Genomic DNA, 21520 nt, shown 5'->3' with positions numbered 1-21520 from the left:
TTCTTCTCGTTCCCTCGATCTTACTGCACGATCGTTCACCAACATGAACATCACGTCTCAGCTATCTCTTCGACAAGAACAAATCTCACTCAACCCTCAAATAGGAAGTAGACACCACCAGAAGGCTACCTTGGTATTCTCGGTGTGAGAATTCAGGAGTTGTGGGCTCTGTAGGATTTGGTTGATGGAAGGATAAATTTTACAGATCGTGTAGACGATCGATTAAGTGGGAGGTGAATAAAAGTCTTATCATATAGATTGATACTTGATAGTTTAGAAAACAAGTGACTATCGCATAGAAAACTCTTACATGATCGTGTATGCTCTCAAGCTATCGTATAGCTAACTCTTTTAATCGTACGATTCTCAATCGCTTAATGGCCGCCTTATGTAAAAATAAAAACGATTTTCATTTTATATATATCAGTTACCATAACTGATCATAACTTCCCACTAAGTTGGTTATTGGGAGAAAAAACCGAAATCAATTATCCCATAATTGATTTAATTATAAATATATAATATATTTATAACCTATAGTTTTAATATCACATCTCATGCAATATATAAACCATAGTTCTTTTTCTCCCTTATAGCATTTAATAATAATTCCTCCATTTAATGTATCTAATACATTAAGTCAATTATATCTCATATAATTGATGCAATTTAATTATATCATATATAATCAAATTTCCTCATGTTAATTTGAACACTTCAAACTAACCCAAAAACTGATTCTCAACATGAATCCATTGAGCTATCAAGGAGACCTTATGGACCTGTAGCTTGAAGCTCCAACGGTACGTGAATAATTGACTAAACTCTTTAATCACGATATCCACCATTCATTAATTGTCAGGCATTTCACTAAAGACTGATAGCTATACTCTTCGCGCTATAGATATATTTTTGTGTCCATTGGATATAATCAATCAACAGTACGATGACCCTTCACAAATTGCTCGTAAGTACAGTTGGGTCAATTTACCGTTTTGCCCCTATAATTACATCTAACTCTTTAAGTACCACTGATTCCTCTAATGAACAATATATCATAGTCCTATTATGAGTAAATCCTTCTCGGAAAAAGAGAAGGTGTGGCACCACATTGTTCAAGTCCCGGAATCAACCCTTAAGGGAGCAATTTATCTACTTACCCCTAAATCAGGGAATGAGTGAAGTCTGTCTTGTGTAGCTAAGTTCCCAACTCCCCAATCAAAAGAATCCCCAAAGTGGTAGGTTTGAGTCGGTGATCTGGCCACTTGCACCTATACAAATCAAAGGACCGCCTTCATAGGTAGGGGTTCTCAACTCACTCAAGATTAAGGTCATGTTACCTATGACCATCCTAGTGGTGATATGAAAGTCTCTGTCATTAACGACGTTATATAACGAGATTAAACATTTTGTGGTCTGGTCTTATACAAACTCTTTCGTATAGAGCATCCCTGCTCGCATGTCTAATATATGAATGGTCAGGATTAAACCACTTGTAGCACTTTACAACACTTGTAACATCTACAAAGCGAGCTACACCCGGAACGTCAACGGGATAAGGTTTCCCTCTTTTATCCATCTAATACAGACCATTTAGGTTATCACTTAAAGCACAATCCACTTGTATGTTATCACATACATGCTTAAGTTACAACAATAACCAAGGATCATAGTTTATTGGTTTGTAGTTAATACAACAAAATATCTCATATATTAAAAACTTTAGTGAAGAAAATGAAGGAAACCAGACATGAGGATTTCCATGAGCAACAGAATGATCGTTCCAAATTCCATTCGTATATGAACATACACAATTACAATCAAGAAACGGAAACATACAGGCTATGCACAAAACGAAATTACAACATGCTTTACAAATATTAAGAGATAGAATTATACATACCTTTGAAGACTCATCTTCAAACACCCTTGATCTCGAACGCTTGTACAATCAGCAAGTCAGCAATCACGAATGCTCGAACACTATGATCGCAACACTGCAAGATCAATGCGACCACGGACACAACGATCTTAAAGATCACAAACACAGCGAACGGCCTCCAAAAAACCTCAACTTAATCGAGTTGAGTACGACACCACCATAATGGCTACCTCGGTATTCTCGGTATGAGAATTCAGAAGTGTAGGCTCTGTATGGACTTGGTTTGAGGAAGAAACCGAAGGAAGAACAATCGTGTAACGATTGAGCAAGTGGGAGATGACAAGGTCTATCGTATAGATGATGCCTAATCGTTTAACAAATGCTATGCAATCGTTTAGCAAAAGCTCCACGATCATTTAGCTAAAGGCCAACTAAGTGAACTATCATGTAGTGTCACTCCATGATCGTTTAGTCTCTCTTCAGCTATCGTTTAGTAAATATCATTCACTTGACAGCCAACCATGAGTAATTCCGAGAATAATAAGTCTCACAAATCTTCTAAATTTAGGAAAATATTTTTCCTTTTCTCTCACAGTTATCATGAAACTACTAATAACCTCCCACTCAATTGGTTATTAGAGAAAAAGAGATAATTATCCAATAATTAATATTATTATAAATATATATGATAACCTCCTACTTACCATACTATATTTATAACCTATAATTTTAATATTTCATCTCATGAAACATATAAACCATAGTTATTTTTCAATTTCATGGTCCTTAATGTAAATCTCATTTACATTAGTCCTCCACTTTATGTATCTCATACACCATACCGATCATATCATATATAATTGAATTACCTCTTCTCAATTTTCAAATCAATACCAAGAACTGATTCTCAACTTGAATCCATTGAGCTACCAAGGTGACATTTTGGACCTATAGCTCGAAGCTCCAATGGTACGTGAATAACTGATTAAACTCTTTAGTCATGGGATCCACCATCTTTTAGTGCCAGGCACTCCACTAAAGACCGACAGCTGAACTCTCCTTACCACATATATATTATGTATCCATATCAACTAATCAACAGTGTGATAACTCTTCACAGATCGCTCTAAGTACAGCTTGGCCAATAACCATTATGCTCCTGTAGTTACATCTAACTCGTTAAGTACAACTGATCCTTCTAATGAACATAAGTCATAGTACTATGACTGAATCCTCTCTTCTAAAGAGAATTTGTAGCCACTATGTTCAAGTCCCGAATCAGCCCTTAAGGGAGCGATCTATCTACTTACCCCTGTTTTGGGGAAGGAGTGAATTCCATCTTGTGTAACTGAGTTCCCAGCTCCCAAATCAGACAAATCCTCAAAAAGGTAGGCATGTTCAGTTGGCAATCTGGCCACTCTCACCCATATTAATCAAAGGACCGCCCTCAAAGGCAGAGGTTCCCAAAACACTCAAGATTGAGGTCATGTCACCTATGGTCATTTAGGTGAGATGTAAGTCTTCAGTATCAACGGTGTTATATATAGAGACTAATCATCTCGTGGTCCAGTTTTATACAAACTCTTTGTATAGCACACCCCTACTCGCATATCTTCATATGAATGGTCAGGATCTACCATCTGTAGTAGTTCACAATACTTGAAAACCTCTACAAAACGGGTCGTATCCGTATTATCACCAGGATCAGGAATACCTCCTTAATCCTTATACTACAGACCTATTTATGTTATCACTTAAGGCATGATCCACTTATATATCTCATACACATGCTTAAGTTTACATACAATAACCATGGAGCTTTGTGTATTGGATATGAGTAAATGTCAGATAAAATAACTCTTATTTTATTCATAACAATGTCTATAAATTATGAACTATGAGACTCCGGGAGAATTAGGACGTCAATCCCAACAATTTCCCACTTGTCCTAATGCCTCGGGAGACTAATGTACAATACAAGATAAATACATGTACAATATACAATAAACTATGGCATACCCTAGTATCATTTCCCACTTGCCCTAGACAAGATGTCGTATGTCCTGCAGACCTAGACTCTCTAAATGACCCTCAAACACTTTAGCCGTGAGAGCCTTTGTAAATGGATCGGCAACGTTGTGCTCCGACGCAATCTTCGTGACTATCACATCACCACGACACATAATCTCCATGATCAAGTGGTATTTTCGCTCTATATCTTGCCTCGACGATGACTCCGAGGTTCCTTCGAATTTGTCACAGCCCCACTGTTATCACAATAAATACTGATTGGCAAATCCATATTTGGAATAACTTCCAAATATGTAAGGAATTTCCTCAGCCAAACAGCCTTCTTAGTTGTTTCACAAGTGGCTACATATTTGGCTTCCATAGGTGAGTCTGCGATGCATCCTTGCTTGATGCTTCGCCACACTACAGCCCCTTCTATTTAGAGTGAACACTAACCCCGATGTCGATTTACGAGAATCTCTATCGGTTTGAAATTTAGAGTCTATGTATCTTGTAAGGATCAAATTCTTATCTCGATACACGTGCATGTAGTTCCTCGTTTTCAAAAGATACTTGAGGATCATCTTTATCGTCGTCCAGTGGTCAAATCTTGGATTGGATTGATAATGACTAACAATTCCTACTGCATAGAAAATGTCGGGTCTGGTACACAACATTGTATACATTAAGCTTCCTACAGCTAAAGTATAGGGAATATGTCTCATCTCTTTAACTTCTTGAGGTGTCTTAGGACATTGATCCTTAGACAAAATGATTCCATGCTTGAAGGGTAATAAACCCCTCTTGGAATCTTGCATCCTATACCTGATCAACATTTGATCGATGTATGATGCTTGAGACAAGGCTAACCTTTTGTTCTTTCGATCCCGAATGATCTGGATCCCTAGAACATACTGTGCCTCACCCAAGTCTTTCATTTGGAATTGGGCAGCTAGCCACTTCTTAATGTCAGTCAGAAACCCTACATCATTCCTAATGAGTAAGATATCATCCACATACAGTACCAGGAAAGTTACTGAGTCGTTGATGATCTTCTTGTAAACACATGGCTCATCAACATTTTGATCAAAGCCAAACGAATTAACTGCACTGTCAAATCTAATGTTCCATGATCTAGACGCTTGTTTCAACCCATAAATGGACCTATTAAGCTTGCAAACTCTTTGCTCTTGATCTGGAACTACGAACCTCTTTGGTTGAGCCATGTAGATGGTCTCCTCAAGATTACCATTAAGAAAGACAGTCTTGACGTCCATTTGCCATATCTCATAATCATAAAATGTGGCTATGGACAAGAGTATCCGGATAGACTTGAGCATGACAACAGGTGAGAAAGTTTCCTCACAGTCCACTCCCTCGACCTGGGTATAACCCTTTGCCACGAGTCTAGCCTTAAAGGTTTACAACTTTCCATTTATACCTCACTTTTCCTTATAGATCCACTTACACCCTATAGGTCTTGCCCCATCGGGCGGATCCACAAGCTCCCAGACATTATTGAAGTACATAGACTCCATCTTCTTGTTCATGGCTTTAATCCATTCATCCTTGTCAACATCCTCCATTGTTTTCTTAAAAGACAATGGATCCTCGACCCCATCATTAGAAATGACATTCTGGGCTTCAGTCAAACCCATGTAGCGATCTGGTGGGTTCATAACCCTCCCACTACGTCGAAGCAGTCTCAACTCTTGAGTTGGTTGACTAAATGTACCGACCTTAACAACTTTTGTTGATCAGTCTGTTCAACAACTCTTGTTGAACCCTCAGTAGTCTCAATCTCACTAGAAATCTCACGTAAAACAAGCTTACTTCATGGTTTATGATCCCTGATGTGGTATTCTTCCAAGAAGATAGCATTTGTAGAAACAAATACTTTATTCTCACTCGGATCATAGAAGTATCCACCTCTCGTTTCCTTGGAGTAGCTTACATAGAGACAAACTTTCAAACGCAGTTCCAACTTCTTCGGGTTAGTCACAAGCACATGGATCGGACACCTCCAAATCCGGAAGTGGCGTAAACTACCTTTACAACCTCTCTACAGCTCAAAAGGTGTTTCAGAAATACTTTTCAGGGGAACTTCGTTCAAAATATAGCATGCAGTCTCCACTATAAATCTCCAAAACAAGTTTGGAAGATGAGCATAACTCATCATAGACCGAACCATCTCCAATAAGGTTTTGTTTCTCCTTTCTGATACACCATTCTGCTGAGGTGTACTTGGGACCGAGAGTTGGGATGCAATCCCATGTTCTATCATATAGTTCTGGAATTGGAGGTCTATATACTCTCCACCACGATCAGATTGTAGTGATTTTATCTTCTTACCTAACAAGTTTTCAGCTTCAGTCTTATACTCCTTTAACTTGTCAAAAGCTTCAGACTTACATTACATTAGGTAGAGATACTCGTACCTTGAATAATCATCTATGAAAGAGATGAAATATTCATGCCCATCTCGAGCTCTCACATTCATCGGATCATGTGATTTATATCAAGTAGAGGAGAAAACACTACGATTGATATATGATATCAAACTATAGGTTATGAATATAATATAATTATATTTATTATTTTATTAATTGGACGGTATGAGATAATTACCCGACGTTTTCTTTGAATTCATGCATTAGTGGGAAATTCAGTTCAGTTTTTCGTAACTGAAGAATAAAATGAAAATGGTTTTCATTTTGCAAAAAGATGCATTTTGTGCTCACGGTGTTATTAGCAATCGATTGCATAGTATTTGAGAGCCTAAACGATAGAGCATCACGTTTACTAAACAATCGCACACCCGCGCATGCATTATGTAAACGATCACTTACCATTTCTTAGATGATTGCTTAACGCCTGAGCTGGTCTAAACAATCGTATAGACGATCGCCTAGCTTTTACTAACGATCGTGTACCTTGCCTAAACGATCAAGCACCCGACTCTACAATAGTCTTTCACTTCTCTCATTTGCTTAATCTTTTGTACATGATTGCCTTACCTCCGCACCTCTACCAAATTCGAACAAAGCCCACCCTTTGGATTCTCACTCCAATAACACTGAGGGCTCCGAGTGGTGATGTCGTCTCCGTTTCCTGGTGTTCGTGTAAATCTATTCGTGGTAGACGACGGGAGAGTTGCTGAACGATTGCTTGACGTTCTAGCGAAAGGAGTTCGTTTGCGAAGAGAGCGAGATCTCAAGTGAAGAAAGTCTTTAACTGGTATGTTCTCACGGTCTCTTGTTTATTCATCCTTCAAGCATGCTAGTAATTTAGTGTTGTTAATGCATATCCGTATGTCTGAATGTATATGTGGAAATTCTGTCACAATGAATTGGAAAGATTCGCTTCCACTCATAAGTACTCTTGTATAAGAGTTCCTTCACCGTTAACTTTCGGTCATTCTACTAAAGATTGACAGTTGCACTCTTCGCACTACAGATAAATTTTTGTGTCCATTGGATATAACCAATCAACAGTGCGATGACCCTTCACAAATTGCTCATAAGTACAACTAGACCAAAATTATCGTTTTGCCCCTGTAGTTACATTTAACTCCTTAAGTACCACTGGTCCCTCTAATAAACAATAAATCATAGTCCAACTATGACCAAGTCCCTCTCGGGCCAGGAGAGGGTGTGGCTACTATGTTCAAGCCCCGGAATCTGCCCTTAAAGGAGCAATTTATCTACTTGCCCTGCATCGAGAATGAGTAAATTTCATCTCGTGTAGTTGTGTTCCCAACTCCCCAGTTAGACGAATCCCCAAAATGGTATGCTTGTTGAGTTGGAAATTCGGCCATTCTCACCCATACAAATCAAAGGACCGCCTTTATGAGCAGAAGTTTAGAACTCACTCAGGATTCAGGTCATGTCACGTATGATCATCCTAGTGAAATGTAAGTCTCTATTATTAACGGTGTTATATAAGAAAACTAATCATTTCGTGGTCCAATCTTATACAAACTCTTTGTATAGGATATCCCCGCTCATATGTCTCCACATGAATGATCAGGATCATATCATTTGTAGCACTTTACAACACTTGTAACACCTATAAAGTGGGTCGTATCGTAGTGTCACCCGAATAAGGTACCCAACCTTATCCATCTACTACAGACCGTTTAGGTTATTATTTAAACAATATCCACTTGTATGTCTCTACATACTTGTTTCAATTACATGAAATAACCTCAGATCTTAGTTTATTGGATTGAGTACATGCTTATAAAATAACACTTATTTTATTAACAACAATATGTTTATACAAAGTTTACAAACTACGAGATTACAAGAGTTTTAGGACACCAATCCCAACAACAACAATCATACAACAATTGGCATCACTAATAATTAATATCAGATAGCAATTAGGTATAATTGGCAATTAGTATAAAAAATTAATTAGACAACAATCAAATAGAATCGGTATTATTAGCAATTAATGTCATATAGTAATCAGATAATCCTCAATATCATTTACTACCAATATTAGAGTGATCAGACAACCATCAGATAACAGTCGATATCTTTGATAATTAGATAACAATTAATATCAAATAACAATGAAACAATAATCAAATACTAAATGAGTATAAGATAGCAATTTGATAACAATCAATATCGAATAGCAATCAGACAATAATCAAACAACAATCAAGTAATAATCGATATCAATGGTAATCAAATGACAGACAGATGGTAAACAAATGACAATCAGATGCAATCACACATTTTTAAATGTAAGAGACATTTTGGTCATCCAGGTATTTCAATTGGACTGGGCTTAAGGATTTTGCAATTTTTGCAAAATCATAAACACATGGACTACGGGCCTAATTTTAACAAATCAATTTGACATTTATGCGACTATCCCAAGTTTAAAATATCAATATCGATGAAAATATTGATGTCGGTGAATATTTCAAGAAAAATATTAAAAACAAAAAAACAAAAAATATATTTAAATCAGTAAATAAGTATTTTAGAATTTTTAACAAAGTTAACATGTTTTTTATTTATAAAATATTTACATTAGTGATATTTTGTTGCTTATTTTATTATCTTTCATGGTTTTTTCTACATAAATAATGAAAATGTCAAATCATCTCTCATGTTGATGTTGAATTTACGAAAAAGTAGAAATATCCACAAAAATATTAGGTTGTCGAGGAAACTTTAGTAGCATGAAGAAAAACATCTTTAATTTAGTGAGATTTAAGGGAGAATTTTTTGGCAATATTTAATAATTAAAAGGGGAAGTTGCATGAATATTTATTTTACAATAAATATTAGAGTTTATGTAGTAAGATAAAAGTATTTGCAAATATAGATTTTTTATATTAAAGATTTAGCCCAGAAAAAAGAAAAGACTAAAATGGACATGGGCCCATATAAAACCGTTTGGCCACATTGTAAAGGACTATTTTATTAATTATAAATTTCATTTCGACCTTTCATCTTCTTCCGAAAAATGCGAAAAACACTTCCAACCCTTTCGAGCTCCGACAGTGCCGTCTCCTTTTGATTCAACCTTTTGATTTCGACAGTACCGTCTTCTTCTGCTCTAACAATGCCGTCTTCTTCCCCATCGATTTCGCTCCAAACTTCAAAAGGTACGCTGTTCTTCTTCATTTCTTCGTTTCTTTTTTTTCCTTTGTTCATCTCTTCATCACTGATAACAAGAATTTGAAAACGTAGGGCTTCGTTCTTCTTCCATTGACAGTTTATATAAAAAGATAAATAGTTATTTCAAATTAGGGCTACATGCATTCTCCAGCTTTTTTAGGTGTTTCATTTTATTATGCATTTTGGTCATATTGTAGTCATCACAACGTAGTCATCAAAATGTTGATTATGTGAAGATTATTTGTAATGTTGATTGTAATTTGCTAGTTTTTCGAGGAATATGTAGATAGTTTATTATTGACTGTGTTTGATTGCTAATTATGTGAAGATTAGTACTGTGTTTCGTTGTGATTTGCTAATGTTTCAGTGAATATGATGCTAATTTATTTATTTATTGTTGTTTAACTGAAGTTATCATTGATACTTTAGGGAATATGTTGACAGTTCATTGATAGTTTGTTGATGGATTTGTCTATTAACAAACTATCACTGATAGATGCTATCATTGAGGCTAATTTAGTTCCCTGTACTGTGATTTGATGATTGTTTATTCATAGGAAAAGTATCTATCACTATTATTGCTATCAATGATATGAATGTAATGGTTCCATGTATTTTTTTTTAGGATAGAAGTTATCACTGATGCTTTAGGGAATATGTTGACAGTTCATTGATAGTTTGTTGATGGATTTATCTATCAACAAACTATCACTGATGGATGCTATCATTGATGCTAATTTAGTTCCCTGTACTGTGATTTGATGATTGTTTATTCATAGGAAAAGTATCTATCATTATTATTGCTATCAATGATATGAATGTAATGGTTACACATGTTTGTTTTTAGGATAGAAGTTATCACTGATACTTTAGGGAATATGTTGACAGTTCATTGATAGTTTGTTGATGGATTTATCTATCAACAAACTATCACTGATGGATGCTATCATTGATGCTAATTTAGTAGAAAAAGATAAAGAAGATATGACGAAAAAGAATGTAAGTATTGATTGATTGATGATCTTAATTATAACATTAGCATGCTATCAGTGATATCTGAAATCATTGATAACCAACTATCAGTGATAACACGCTATCATTGATAGTTTGTTATTAGTAATAGTATAAATAATAGGAAGCTTTATTTACTTGATTGATATTGATAGCACATTGATGTCATGTTATATTTGATTCCATGATTTCAAGTGATTGAAAAGACTCTTAAAAAGAGTCCAAAAAAATATCGACCAAAGGTTGTCATCGAAAATATAGAGGACAACAAGAGACCAAAAAGACAAGCAAAATCAACCAAGAAAATTTTGGAGAACGCAAAGAAACAAAAGAAAGACAAAAAGAAGGTCTTTCCAAATGTGTCTACCAAGGTGTCTCCAAGCAAAGCTACAAGGCAGTCTCCAAGGTGGAATGACGACGCTCCAAGCTTTGATCTCAAAATATCACAACTTTGATTAACAATAGACTTCTGTTTGACAATAGTTTGGAAATTATTTTGACAATATACAATGATTGTTATGATTTTGGAAATTACATTGTTATTTTACAAGATCAATGATAGTTATATTGAATCAATATGAATCCTTCATAAATGTAATTGATATAGTTGCAACTTTCAATTTATTTTAGAGATTTTTTGGTTGGAGGGAAAAGAGGACGATCGTATAGTATAAATGTGACTAATTCATAAATGTGATTGATATAGTTGCAACTTCGTATAGTATTTTGTTACTCAGTGATCGTGTAGCAGAGCTAAGCGATCGTGTAGCAGAGTTAAGCAATTGTTTAGCCGAGCTCAGCGATCGTGTAGCATTTAGTAGGTGATCGTCTAGCATTGGGTAGACGATCGTATAGTGTCACACCCCCTCCCAGATTACCCTTTTATTCTGGAAAAGGATATGACCGTGGTAGTTACTACCCCTCCTGCCAGCACCCACCCCCCAAGACTTTTAATCTAAATACCAACCTGTTAAAACACTAGTAATATATACAAACAGCAAACCTCCCTTAAGGTTCTACAAATATTACATAAATACATGCATGCAACCAAGACATTGCATTTACTGAAGAATAACAGATCCCCATAAGCGACACTAGCGAGATCCTCTAGAGCGACACTAGTGATACCCTCTAGAGCGACACCAGCGATACCCTCTAGAGCGATACCAAGCTTTTCCTGTGAAATTCTTAGTGATACTCACCTCAATTCCTAGCGAAATTTCCCCCGAGAGCAACATCAGCGATACCCTTTAGAGCGACACCAGCGATACCCTCTAGAGCAATACCAAGGCTTTCCTGTGAAATTCTTAGCGATACTCACCTCAATTCCTAGCGAGATTTCCCCCGAGAGCGACACCAGCGATACCCTCTAGAGCGATACTAAGCTTTTTATGTGAAATTCTTAGCAATACTCACCTCAATTCCTAGCGAGATTTCCCCTGAGAGCGACACCAGCGATACCCTCTAGAGCGATACCAAGCTTTTCCTTTGAAATTCTTAGCGATACTCACCTCAATTCCTAACGAGATTTCCCCCGAGAGCGATATCCTCCTTACAAAATCCCACTATAATTCTCCACGATGAACTGCTTGCTTGTTCTTTACAAGCAGCTGTCAGCTTATGCACCAATTCCCTGGTACAACTTCAAAAATTCATAACTCACAATCCAGAGCTCTTTTTAAGAAACTTCCTTCTACAAACTTGTTTAAACACAAGCTGCACAGCTTCTATCATTGATAGTATGGTATCAGTAATGCTATATGATCGTGTAGCATTTAGTTGGCGATTCTATCAGTGATAGAATCTATCATTGATGGATCTTCTACAAAAATATTTATCTACTGTCAGTGATAGAATCTATCACTTCATTGTATTAATTGCTGACAGAAGCTATTACAAATAGCTTGATATCATTTCTTTCAATTGCTGTGGCTAAAGGAAAACGAAAGCTTCATAAATAAAAGCATCATATTGTGAAGCATCATATTGACTAAAGAATGGATATATCAATAACAAAGTCTATTCCACTAACAAAACATTAGTAACAAGGTCTCTAATATATTTATGACAAACATCAGTAACAAATTGTCTCACTATCTAATGGTTAAATTGATGACAACAAGCAACAACTACAATCTAATTGACAAATTGGTGAAAAACATCGGCTGTCTCACTATCATTGATAAATTGATGACAAACATCAATTACAAAACAAGTTTCTTCATTACAAACATCAATTACAAATCAAGCTTCTTCATTAAACAATAGGTGGAAATTTGCATGTCCTACAATTATGGCCACGACGATGACATCGACTGCACTTCGAGCTCCTTTTCTTTTCACCAATTGATAATATTCTTTGTTTATGTGGTCGTCCAGTCAGACGTTTAACTATTGGAGGTAATACATTGGAATTGCAGTCGGAGCTTCACGAATTGGAATTGATCGAAGTATCACGGAGCTTCACGAATGGGATTTCATGGAGACTGATTCATCGATATTTCACCGTGAAAGAAAAAGGAAAGAACGGAAAAAAGGAAAGAAAAAAGTATCACGAAGCTTCATTGATCTGATTTCATGGAGACGATAGATATTTCACTGTGAAAGAAGAAGAAGGTCACGAACGGCAATGTTCAAAGGAGTTCATGAACGTGAAAAATGAAAGTTAATAAAGGGAAAGAGGGGGTAAATTTGAAATTCCAAAAAAAAGGAAAGGTTTACTGGTCAATGTTTGCTATAATAGCAAATATTAAAAATGTGGTATATATAATCAGATTTTTTTTCCCATTTATATTATTCAATACAAATTTCCTAATTAAAATCCAAGGAGGCGTTTGTTTGCTATTCCAGTAGCGTTTAATGAAATCCCATGTCCAAACAGACCCCCCGCCTCAACAAAACGGTTAAAACCACATAAACCGAATCCATATATTGATCCAACGAAAAGGAAAGGACAAAATAATAATAATAATAATAATAAATAATCACATTTAAATCCGAAAATGCGGAATTCCGCCTACCAAAAATGGCATTCTCGATATCCGGCCTCTCCCTTCCCTCAGTCTTCCAGTACGAAAGTTCAATTCTCGCGCGAAAACCTCGATTTCGTTCCTTCTCCATTCGATCTTCCAACGATGTCTCCGGCGAAGTCGGCAGTGGTGGCGGCGACGGCAGTGAGCCGTCGAATAGGCCGAAGAGGCTGTCGGAACAGTCTACCTGGGAAGCCAAGGACTCTGAGGGCAAGGACTATCTTTATAGGCTTGGCAACGAGGCAGATAACATGAACATCGCCGTCGGAGCTAGAGCTGGCGTCATCGATGATCTCTTCGCCGGAAACTTCCTTGGCAAAGACTGTAAGTATCCGATTTGTCACTATTTTATCTTTTCTCATTTCTTAGGTTATGCTTTCAGTTTTGTTGATGTTTTGCTGAGTTTAATTTTGTTCTGCAGCGGACATTGTGTTTGATTATCGCCAGAAGGTCACGAGATCATTCGGGCATCTTCAAGGAGACTATTACATTGCTCCTGTTTTCATGGTAATTTTATCCGTTCTACTCTCCGCCTTGGTTTGTTTTTTAGTTTATTTTTTTTCCTTCTTCGTTACTGTTCTGTTGAATTGATATAAAAGTGCACTTTCGTCCGAACTAGTGCTCTTGATTTTGAAATATTTAATTCCTGTATTTGGAATCAAGATGAGCCTTATTAATAGTACAATTCGAGTAGAAATGTGGACGTTTCCACCTTAGTCAAGTTGCTGCATTTTTTGTAATCGTCAAGGAGAGTATTACATTGTTCCTGTTTTCATGATAATTATATCCATTCTACTTCGATTCTTCTTCTCCGCTATTGTTCAGTTGAATCAATATTTTCTGAAACTGTAACGAAGTTGTGCTTCTTAAATTGAAATACTTAATTCCTGTACTTGAAATCACAATGAGCCCAGGATGGTTTTAGTAGTACATTGCGATTAGAAATGTGGAAGTTTCCGCCACAGGTTTATGGTCTGGATGTCATATGACTGAAGCAATCAGCATTTTACAATTTTCCCTTGTATTTATGTTTATGCTGTTTGTGTTATTATTTGAGAACGATCATTTCTTAATAACTGTCTTTTTACACTTGTTTCTATTGTTTTTTTTCTTTTGACAGGATAAAGTTGGTAAGTTCCTTTAAACTTGGTGTTGATAAACGGCATGTGATGAATTACGTTTGAAGAAGTAATTGAATTGCTACAAGGTGTAAGATCATATTTAAGCCAGACATATTATTTAGATAAAACCATTCAAACTGGCATTATCATTTTCAAGCGATTTATGTATTTACTGTTTGTTCAATGCGCATCTTTGTGTGTAGACCATATCATTGTTAAAACTCATGGTTGTTTTTGGTTCTTTAGACGCTCATCAATATGTTTATGTAGGCTTCCTGATAGTGTGTTCCCCAAAGCCTGCAGTCCTTAACACTTCTATTCACATCATTACTATTAGTATTTGATGTTGTATAATCTGTATGACCTGAAGAACAACAGTTGAACGAATGATGAGTCGATGAATCCAGATCTTAATTTTTGCGCGTGTTTTCTGAAAAAAGTTCCTTTTAAGCACTTATGATCGACTACATCTTCTATGACAATTTACTTGCCTTTGGTCAACAAAAATCCTCATTGTTGGATTAGTCGTATTTTCATACTATTTGCTACAAATATGTAATTGACGTTCTTTTCTCTTTGGGAAGAGAAACGCAGCATGAAGATACGATGGTATTGTTTTTCTCTTTAGGAATTTAAAATGAAAGAGCTTTGCAGGAAGACCACCATCTTTCATGAAATGAGTTGTACAAATAGCAGGCTTGAACTTAGCACACTTTAACATGGTCTCTGTTATTGATGCAGTATGCCACATTGTGAAGAACTTCATGGTTCACCTTCTCAATGTCAAAGTCCCGCTTATCTTAGGTATGCATTCATTTAATTTACTGGTTTCTATACAAAATCTTTGATTGTCAAGTTTATAGAACATGATAATAAAAGCATAACCTAGAAAAGTTCCATCAATTTTGTGCCAATGGAAGTCTGCTCCATTGCATTGAAATTTCATCAGTTTGATAGGAATGGCATTAGGATTTTATTAGAGTATTAAGGGTATATTAGTAATTAGCTAGGGAGTTTGTTATACTTGTTGCTTATAAATAGAGGCGGAGGGAAATGGAGAAGATAGATAATATTTCGGTGAATGAATTAAGACTTGAGAGTGATCTCAAGATTGGGAGGATCTAAGTACCTCCAATAACTTGCCTTATCTTGTAGTTTGATTACTCTCTATATCTCAATATATTTGGGTTATATCATTTTCCTGTTTTGAAATGGAATCAGTGTCTTATCAATCTAGACATGCACAACTTCATGATAGTGCTAAAAACTTCTTTTAAAAGGTTTATGATTTATCTTTTTGACTGGATGAAATCACTTCCACATTTTTCCATAAAATGATGAGTGCACAGTTGGAAATATAAGCAATTTGTATTACAGGTGTTTGGGGAGGAAAGGGTCAAGGAAAGTCATTTCAGACTGAACTTATATTCCAGGCCATGGGAGTGGAACCCGTTATAATGTCTGCTGGAGAGTTGGAATCAGAAAGAGCTGGTAAGATAGGGAACTGGATGACTTATTTTAATTTCTGAGTCTTAACTTGATATTGGATTAATGATTCAAGTTGAATAGATTTCTCATACCCTCTCCCAACAAGCTTAGGAATGAGAAATTTGAAAGGTGAAAGCAATACATATTCTTTTATTAGCTTAATATAATCTAGATATTATTTTGTAAATTAGCTGACAAACATGTAGATTTTGGCTGATTAATATTTTCTCAATAATTGTAGTCTTTCTTTGACTAAAACACGTGTGAATAGGTCAAACTCATGTAGGCTTTTCGTTGCAAGTTCGCTTGCTATTTTCTTGAGCGAGAAATTTGGTTCTATGTATGGACAAGTCTATAGCTTCTGTACTCTGATGTTGGGGTGGAAATTGGAAGACTAATTAAATAGTGACTTTCATCAACAGGTGAGCCGGGAAAATTGATACGTGAACGCTATAGAACTGCATCTCAAGTGGTCCAGAATCAAGTTAGAAGCTTTACCACTTACATTCTACATATATGTATGTCTTGGGCTAAATGTTGCTTCGTGCAGTTTTATTTGCACAACATTCCATGTTTATCCATAAAGCATCCCTTCTCTTCTTGATCTTCTTCTTCATTTTTTTTTTAATTTTAATTTTCATTCACTCTAACGTGTCGAAGGTCTAGAAAGTAGCTTTGGATGAGGCTGCTATTATTTAATGTCCTCGGCAACAGGAAAACTTGCAAAAGGGAAATATATTTAGGAGAGACTGCCCCTTTTACAATATGGTTGATAATATAACATTGTGAACTTTGAATACGATCATTTTTCATTTTAAGCTTCTCTTATTTATTGATTGATTTTCATGCTGCAGCTTGTTCGTTTGAAGTGTCAAAAGTCACTCATCACTTCACTTATCATTTTGGTCTTATACTTGCATTTTTGAAAGATAATTTCAATTCTTTTAGACGTTAATGAATTTTCCTGTTCATAATGTATGGTTTCTCTGGGTCATTTTTTTTAATGTAATATGACATAAGGTGCAAATGCAAAGTGCAAAATGGTTCATAATTAGTTGAAGATTATATAAAAGATGCTTAATAAATAAAAATCATAATAAGACATACATGTATTGCACCGTAGGCCATGAAGTGTACTTATTTACCACTTAGGTGCACCCTGAACAACTCTGTCTCCAGTTGGTCATGTTTCCAATCAGGGCTGCCCAAAAGTTTATTTCAAGCAGAATTGGTTTTGAGAATGCAATTCCTTATGTATGGGTATTTCTTAATTTTTTTAGTATAATTATTTTTAATTATTTTAATGCATTCAGAAATAATCCATGTATGACTTAGCGAATTTTCTACCATTGCAGGGGAAATTGAGTTGTTTGATGATCAATGATATTGATGCTGGCATTGGTAGATTTGGTAAGATTCTATTTTCTTAGACATTGAATTATAAAGAATAAGAATAACAATGGCGTGAATGCATCCTCTCTTACCTCTTTTGAAGCTAATACAAATTGACGGAGTAGAACTTTATTGGATTATGCATCAAAATACTCATTCAATCATATATAATAAATATACTCTTATTTTGTTCTTATATAGGGAGTACACAGGTGACAGTCAACAATCAAATTGTCTCTGGTACTCTGATGAATCTAGCTGACAATCCTACCAGAGTTAGTGTCGGACAAGATTGGCGAGAAGCAGATATTTTGAACAGAATTCCAATCATCCTTACAGGAAATGATTTTTCAACTATTTATGCTCCCTTAATTCGTGATGGCAGGATGGAGAAATTCTACTGGTATGAAATTAATTGTTGGAGGATTGTTATGATGTTGACTCCCTAAAGATGTTTTAATAAATTGTACTAGTTTCTCCAGATTTAGATATAAAATCAGAGTTGGATTCAAATATATAAGCTTCTATACTTATACTTGTTATACTCTCCCTCTTATTTTATTTTGTTTTTGAAGTCATAAATAGCATTATAGCTAAGCCACTCTCTTCTGAAACATTATCTGGCAACAGGCAGCCTAACCGTGAAGACATCGTGAATATTGTCCATAGAATGTATGAGAAAGATGGGATATCAAGGGCTCAGGTCGCTGACATCGTAAACATATTTCCTAACCAAGGTAAGCAACTTTTTTCCTGTAGTTTTCAAAGTTGCAAATTTTGGTTGATAGAATCGATAAGTTTTGGAGAGCAACTCCTTGATGCTTAGTGAAGGATCGATTATAAATTCCAATGCACTGAACTTGAAGTAATATTATGGTTAATCTTGCTCTCTAGTCTCTTCTTTCCTTTTGTGTATTTTCTGAGAGTTTTTGGACAATGAACATGAAAATTCTTAACATACATTCATCTAGTCATATCTTGTGAATTCAATATTTATATGTAATATTTCTGTTTCATCACTAATGTAAATAGCCAACAGATGTATGTTTAATGTATACAGATAACACTTTCCTGTCTCTGACACTTTAATATCCATCACATACACAAGATGATTGAGCAGTGAGGATATTTTCGATTCTCTAGCAAAAGATGATTTTGTTGAGGAAACTCTAGAGGTTTTCTTTGTAGATGGTTCTGATACTTTGTTTGAGAATGATGAAAATATTCAAGCAAAATTGTCTCCCAAAATTCCTGCCAAGTTCTTTGTTTTAATTGAAAAGTGTGGTTTTCAGATGGAATCAATTCCTCCTCATTCTCCTTCAGTTAAATCATAGCTTGGTGATTTTGTCCAGGAATTGAAGTTTTTTTTTTTTTTTCGTGGTTATGAGCCTAAGCCTTATTGTTTGTCCAAAGTTGCGTTTTTCTTCTAGTAGATGTATTCTTAGAAGCGATAGTTTAGAAGCTGGTTTGTTTTGTGATTTGATTCTCGCACTTTCGGCCTTATTGGTCTTCTCACATTATCGGCTCATTGGACTGCTATCGGCTTTGGCTTTTTAGTTTATGTGCTCTCTAGCATTGCTTTCCTTTTTGGAGTTGGTTTATTAGGTTTTAAGAGATTGCTTATTGATGTATTCTCCTCTTTTTATCCTATTAGTCGTTTTTTCCTCCTTTTGTTTTTTTGCAATTTCTCTATTCTCTTGAAGGTAATTGTATCTTTAAGCATTAGACTCTTTTCATTTTATCAATTAAAAAAAAATATCCATCACATACGCTGTCTATAAAACATTGCAAAGCAAAGTTGTGAATGCATCATCATTATCTTACATTTAGAAATTATTTTTTTTATTTTTATTTTTTTTAATCAGCTTTGGATTTTTATGGAGCTCTAAGATCACGGACATATGATGCAGCCATATCTAAGGTATATAACATTTTCATTGGAATATATAAGGGCTTAATAATATTAATGTTTCTTTCAAATCATTTATGGAATGAAGATTTTAGGGACGATTCCATCCATTAGAAAAGTAGAATAATTTAATATCTTTATGTCAAACTCCCTTTTTGTTTCAGTGGGTTGATGATATTGGCGGAGTGGAAAAGCTAGGAGAAAAGCTGCTTAAGAGAAGGAAGAATGAAAAGCTTCCTACATTCGTACCACCAGAGGTGGTCAATCTTCAACATTTTAAAATTCATGCTTATTTGGTTCTGTTCTGCTTGTCTAATGATTGCTAGATGTTGATCAAGCATTAGTAAGTCGACTGATTTATGAACAAATACATGGGTACTATATTCTTTCTTTTATGAATACAAAATGTTGATGAATTCAAAATGAAAATATACTCTATAGAATAGCATGCTAATTTACAAAATTACCAAATGTTTCTTTATCACTCAGTATGATAAAATAGATAAAACTTAATATCACATTGAAGTGGAGATATAAAGCTCTCTAAACGAGTCTAGCATGATAATTCACAGCTATTTTATAACTTCGGTTGACCTCCGTGATCATTAATAATCTTCAACTTACGGTAAGGTATCATTACTATAATAAACTTGTTCTTATTCATTCCTAAGATGTGTATGCCATTGCTTCGACTTTTTATCCTGGAATCTTTGGTAATGACCAGTTGCATTCCTCATACATATCTTCGCCTATGGAATTTTTAGGAAGTATATATGTATATTCATCCTCTGAAATTTGTTCCACAATGCCGATACAATGAGTTTTTTCCCTCTTCTAGAGCAACCACACACGGTCAGGCAGTATACTGTCTGGATTTACAAAAAGTTGAAAAGGCACAGAACTCGCTACTTTAGTGGAAAGGTCTTTTATGCTCTTTTCTTTATTATTTGTTATAGTCAAGTGAAGTATGTCATTCACTACTTTCATATCTATATATGTGAACTTGAAGTGTTAGGTAGACATGGAGTGACTTTTGTATTTGGTTGAACAGCAAACACTGGAGGCATTGCTTGAAGCTGGCTATTCTTTGGTAAAAGAACAGAAATTGATCATGGAGACTAAACTTTCAAAAGAATACATGAAGAACATGGACGACTAGCTAGAAAAGTTAGATAGTGACTTGTGAAATTTGTTCATATCAGATTTTTCATTGTTCTGAAAAAACCAATTCATGTATTTTTATTGTTAGGTCTTCCTTACGTTCTCATTTGAACCAAGCATTTATGGTTCACATTTTTAAATTCATGTCATATCTATGACTACGACATACATATAGTTTGTCATGTCCGGAGATTCAGTAGTTGGAGTAAAACTTTCTTGTGGTCACTGTCATGTTCGGTCAGACCTTCTGGATAGTTTGTCTCAGACCTTATCTGCTAATTGTCATTATAAGATTTGGATGCCATTTTGTTGATAGTATTATTTGTTCTAAACATCCTTCCTAACTGATTGCCTGATTGAATATGATATATCAAAATAGGGTAACCTTTCCTATCAGTGGACTTCAACATCAAATGAGTACAATTCAAGACGGCAGGTAATATATTTTTTAGCACATACCAATTAATGCTTTCAGAATTCCTACAGACAATAGTATGGATAAATCTTATAAATGGTATCTGAAGATGTGCTTTTACAACAGTTAAAACAAACTGTCGACCAAAATCGTGCTTTTTTCGTCAATTTTTAAAAGCGTTGCATTTCTTATCTATTCCACCCACTGTTTTGTCGTCCGAGAGAAAAAAACATCAGTCCTGTGGTAGTGACTCAACTCTCAAGTTAAATATGCACTTGACTCACTCAAATGTTCAATGTATATTTCATGACAAGCCACTCCTTTGATTTGACCAATATAAAATTGCTTGTGTCAAAGTTTCTTCATGGTGCTCGGTTTCAAACACTTTGCATATTACTCTATCAACGAAATTAGTTTAACTTGAAATGCATTTTTATCTTCATCTTCTAGTTAGTTTTTC

At 35.3% G+C, this 21520-nt stretch overlaps 1 protein-coding gene across 2 annotated transcripts; it reads left to right on the top strand.

Annotated features, from left to right (window-relative positions):
• The first annotated feature begins 13500 nt into the window (after nucleotides 1-13500).
• LOC120087335 (P-loop containing nucleoside triphosphate hydrolases superfamily protein) lies at nucleotides 13501-20960 on the top strand. 2 transcript variants are annotated; one of them, XM_039044321.2, is made up of 13 exons: nucleotides 13501-13898; nucleotides 13996-14081; nucleotides 14695-14704; nucleotides 15437-15499; nucleotides 16073-16186; nucleotides 16606-16667; nucleotides 17539-17593; nucleotides 17777-17978; nucleotides 18206-18312; nucleotides 19441-19496; nucleotides 19649-19741; nucleotides 20323-20405; nucleotides 20536-20960. In XM_039044321.2, exons 1-12 carry the CDS (start codon nucleotides 13571-13573, stop codon nucleotides 20371-20373), a joined length of 1227 nt encoding a protein of 408 aa, XP_038900249.1. In that variant the 5' UTR covers nucleotides 13501-13570; the 3' UTR covers nucleotides 20374-20405; nucleotides 20536-20960. The 2 variants fall into 2 exon arrangements, with proteins under 2 accessions (XP_038900249.1, XP_038900248.1); XM_039044320.2 differs by lacking the exon at nucleotides 20323-20405.
• The last annotated feature ends 560 nt before the right edge of the window (nucleotides 20961-21520 follow it).

Source organism: Benincasa hispida, chromosome 9, assembly GCF_027475165.1.
Source record: "Benincasa hispida cultivar pf3 chromosome 9, pf3_genome.v1.1, whole genome shotgun sequence".
NCBI classification, from domain to species: Eukaryota; Viridiplantae; Streptophyta; class Magnoliopsida; order Cucurbitales; family Cucurbitaceae; genus Benincasa; species Benincasa hispida.
This window is presented reverse-complemented; position numbering and strand designations above follow the sequence as displayed.

Bases quoted from the DNA above. Each gene is read 5' to 3' on its own strand.
- LOC120087335 (XM_039044320.2), top strand. From the start codon at position 13,571: ATGGCATTCTCGATATCCGGCCTCTCCCTTCCCTCAGTCTTCCAGTAC. The intron at 17,594-17,776 runs GTAAGATTCTAT...GTTCTTATATAG, and splicing joins TGCTGGCATTGGTAGATTTG to GGAGTACACAGGTGACAGTC. The intron at 17,979-18,205 runs GTATGAAATTAA...ATCTGGCAACAG, and splicing joins AGGATGGAGAAATTCTACTG to GCAGCCTAACCGTGAAGACA.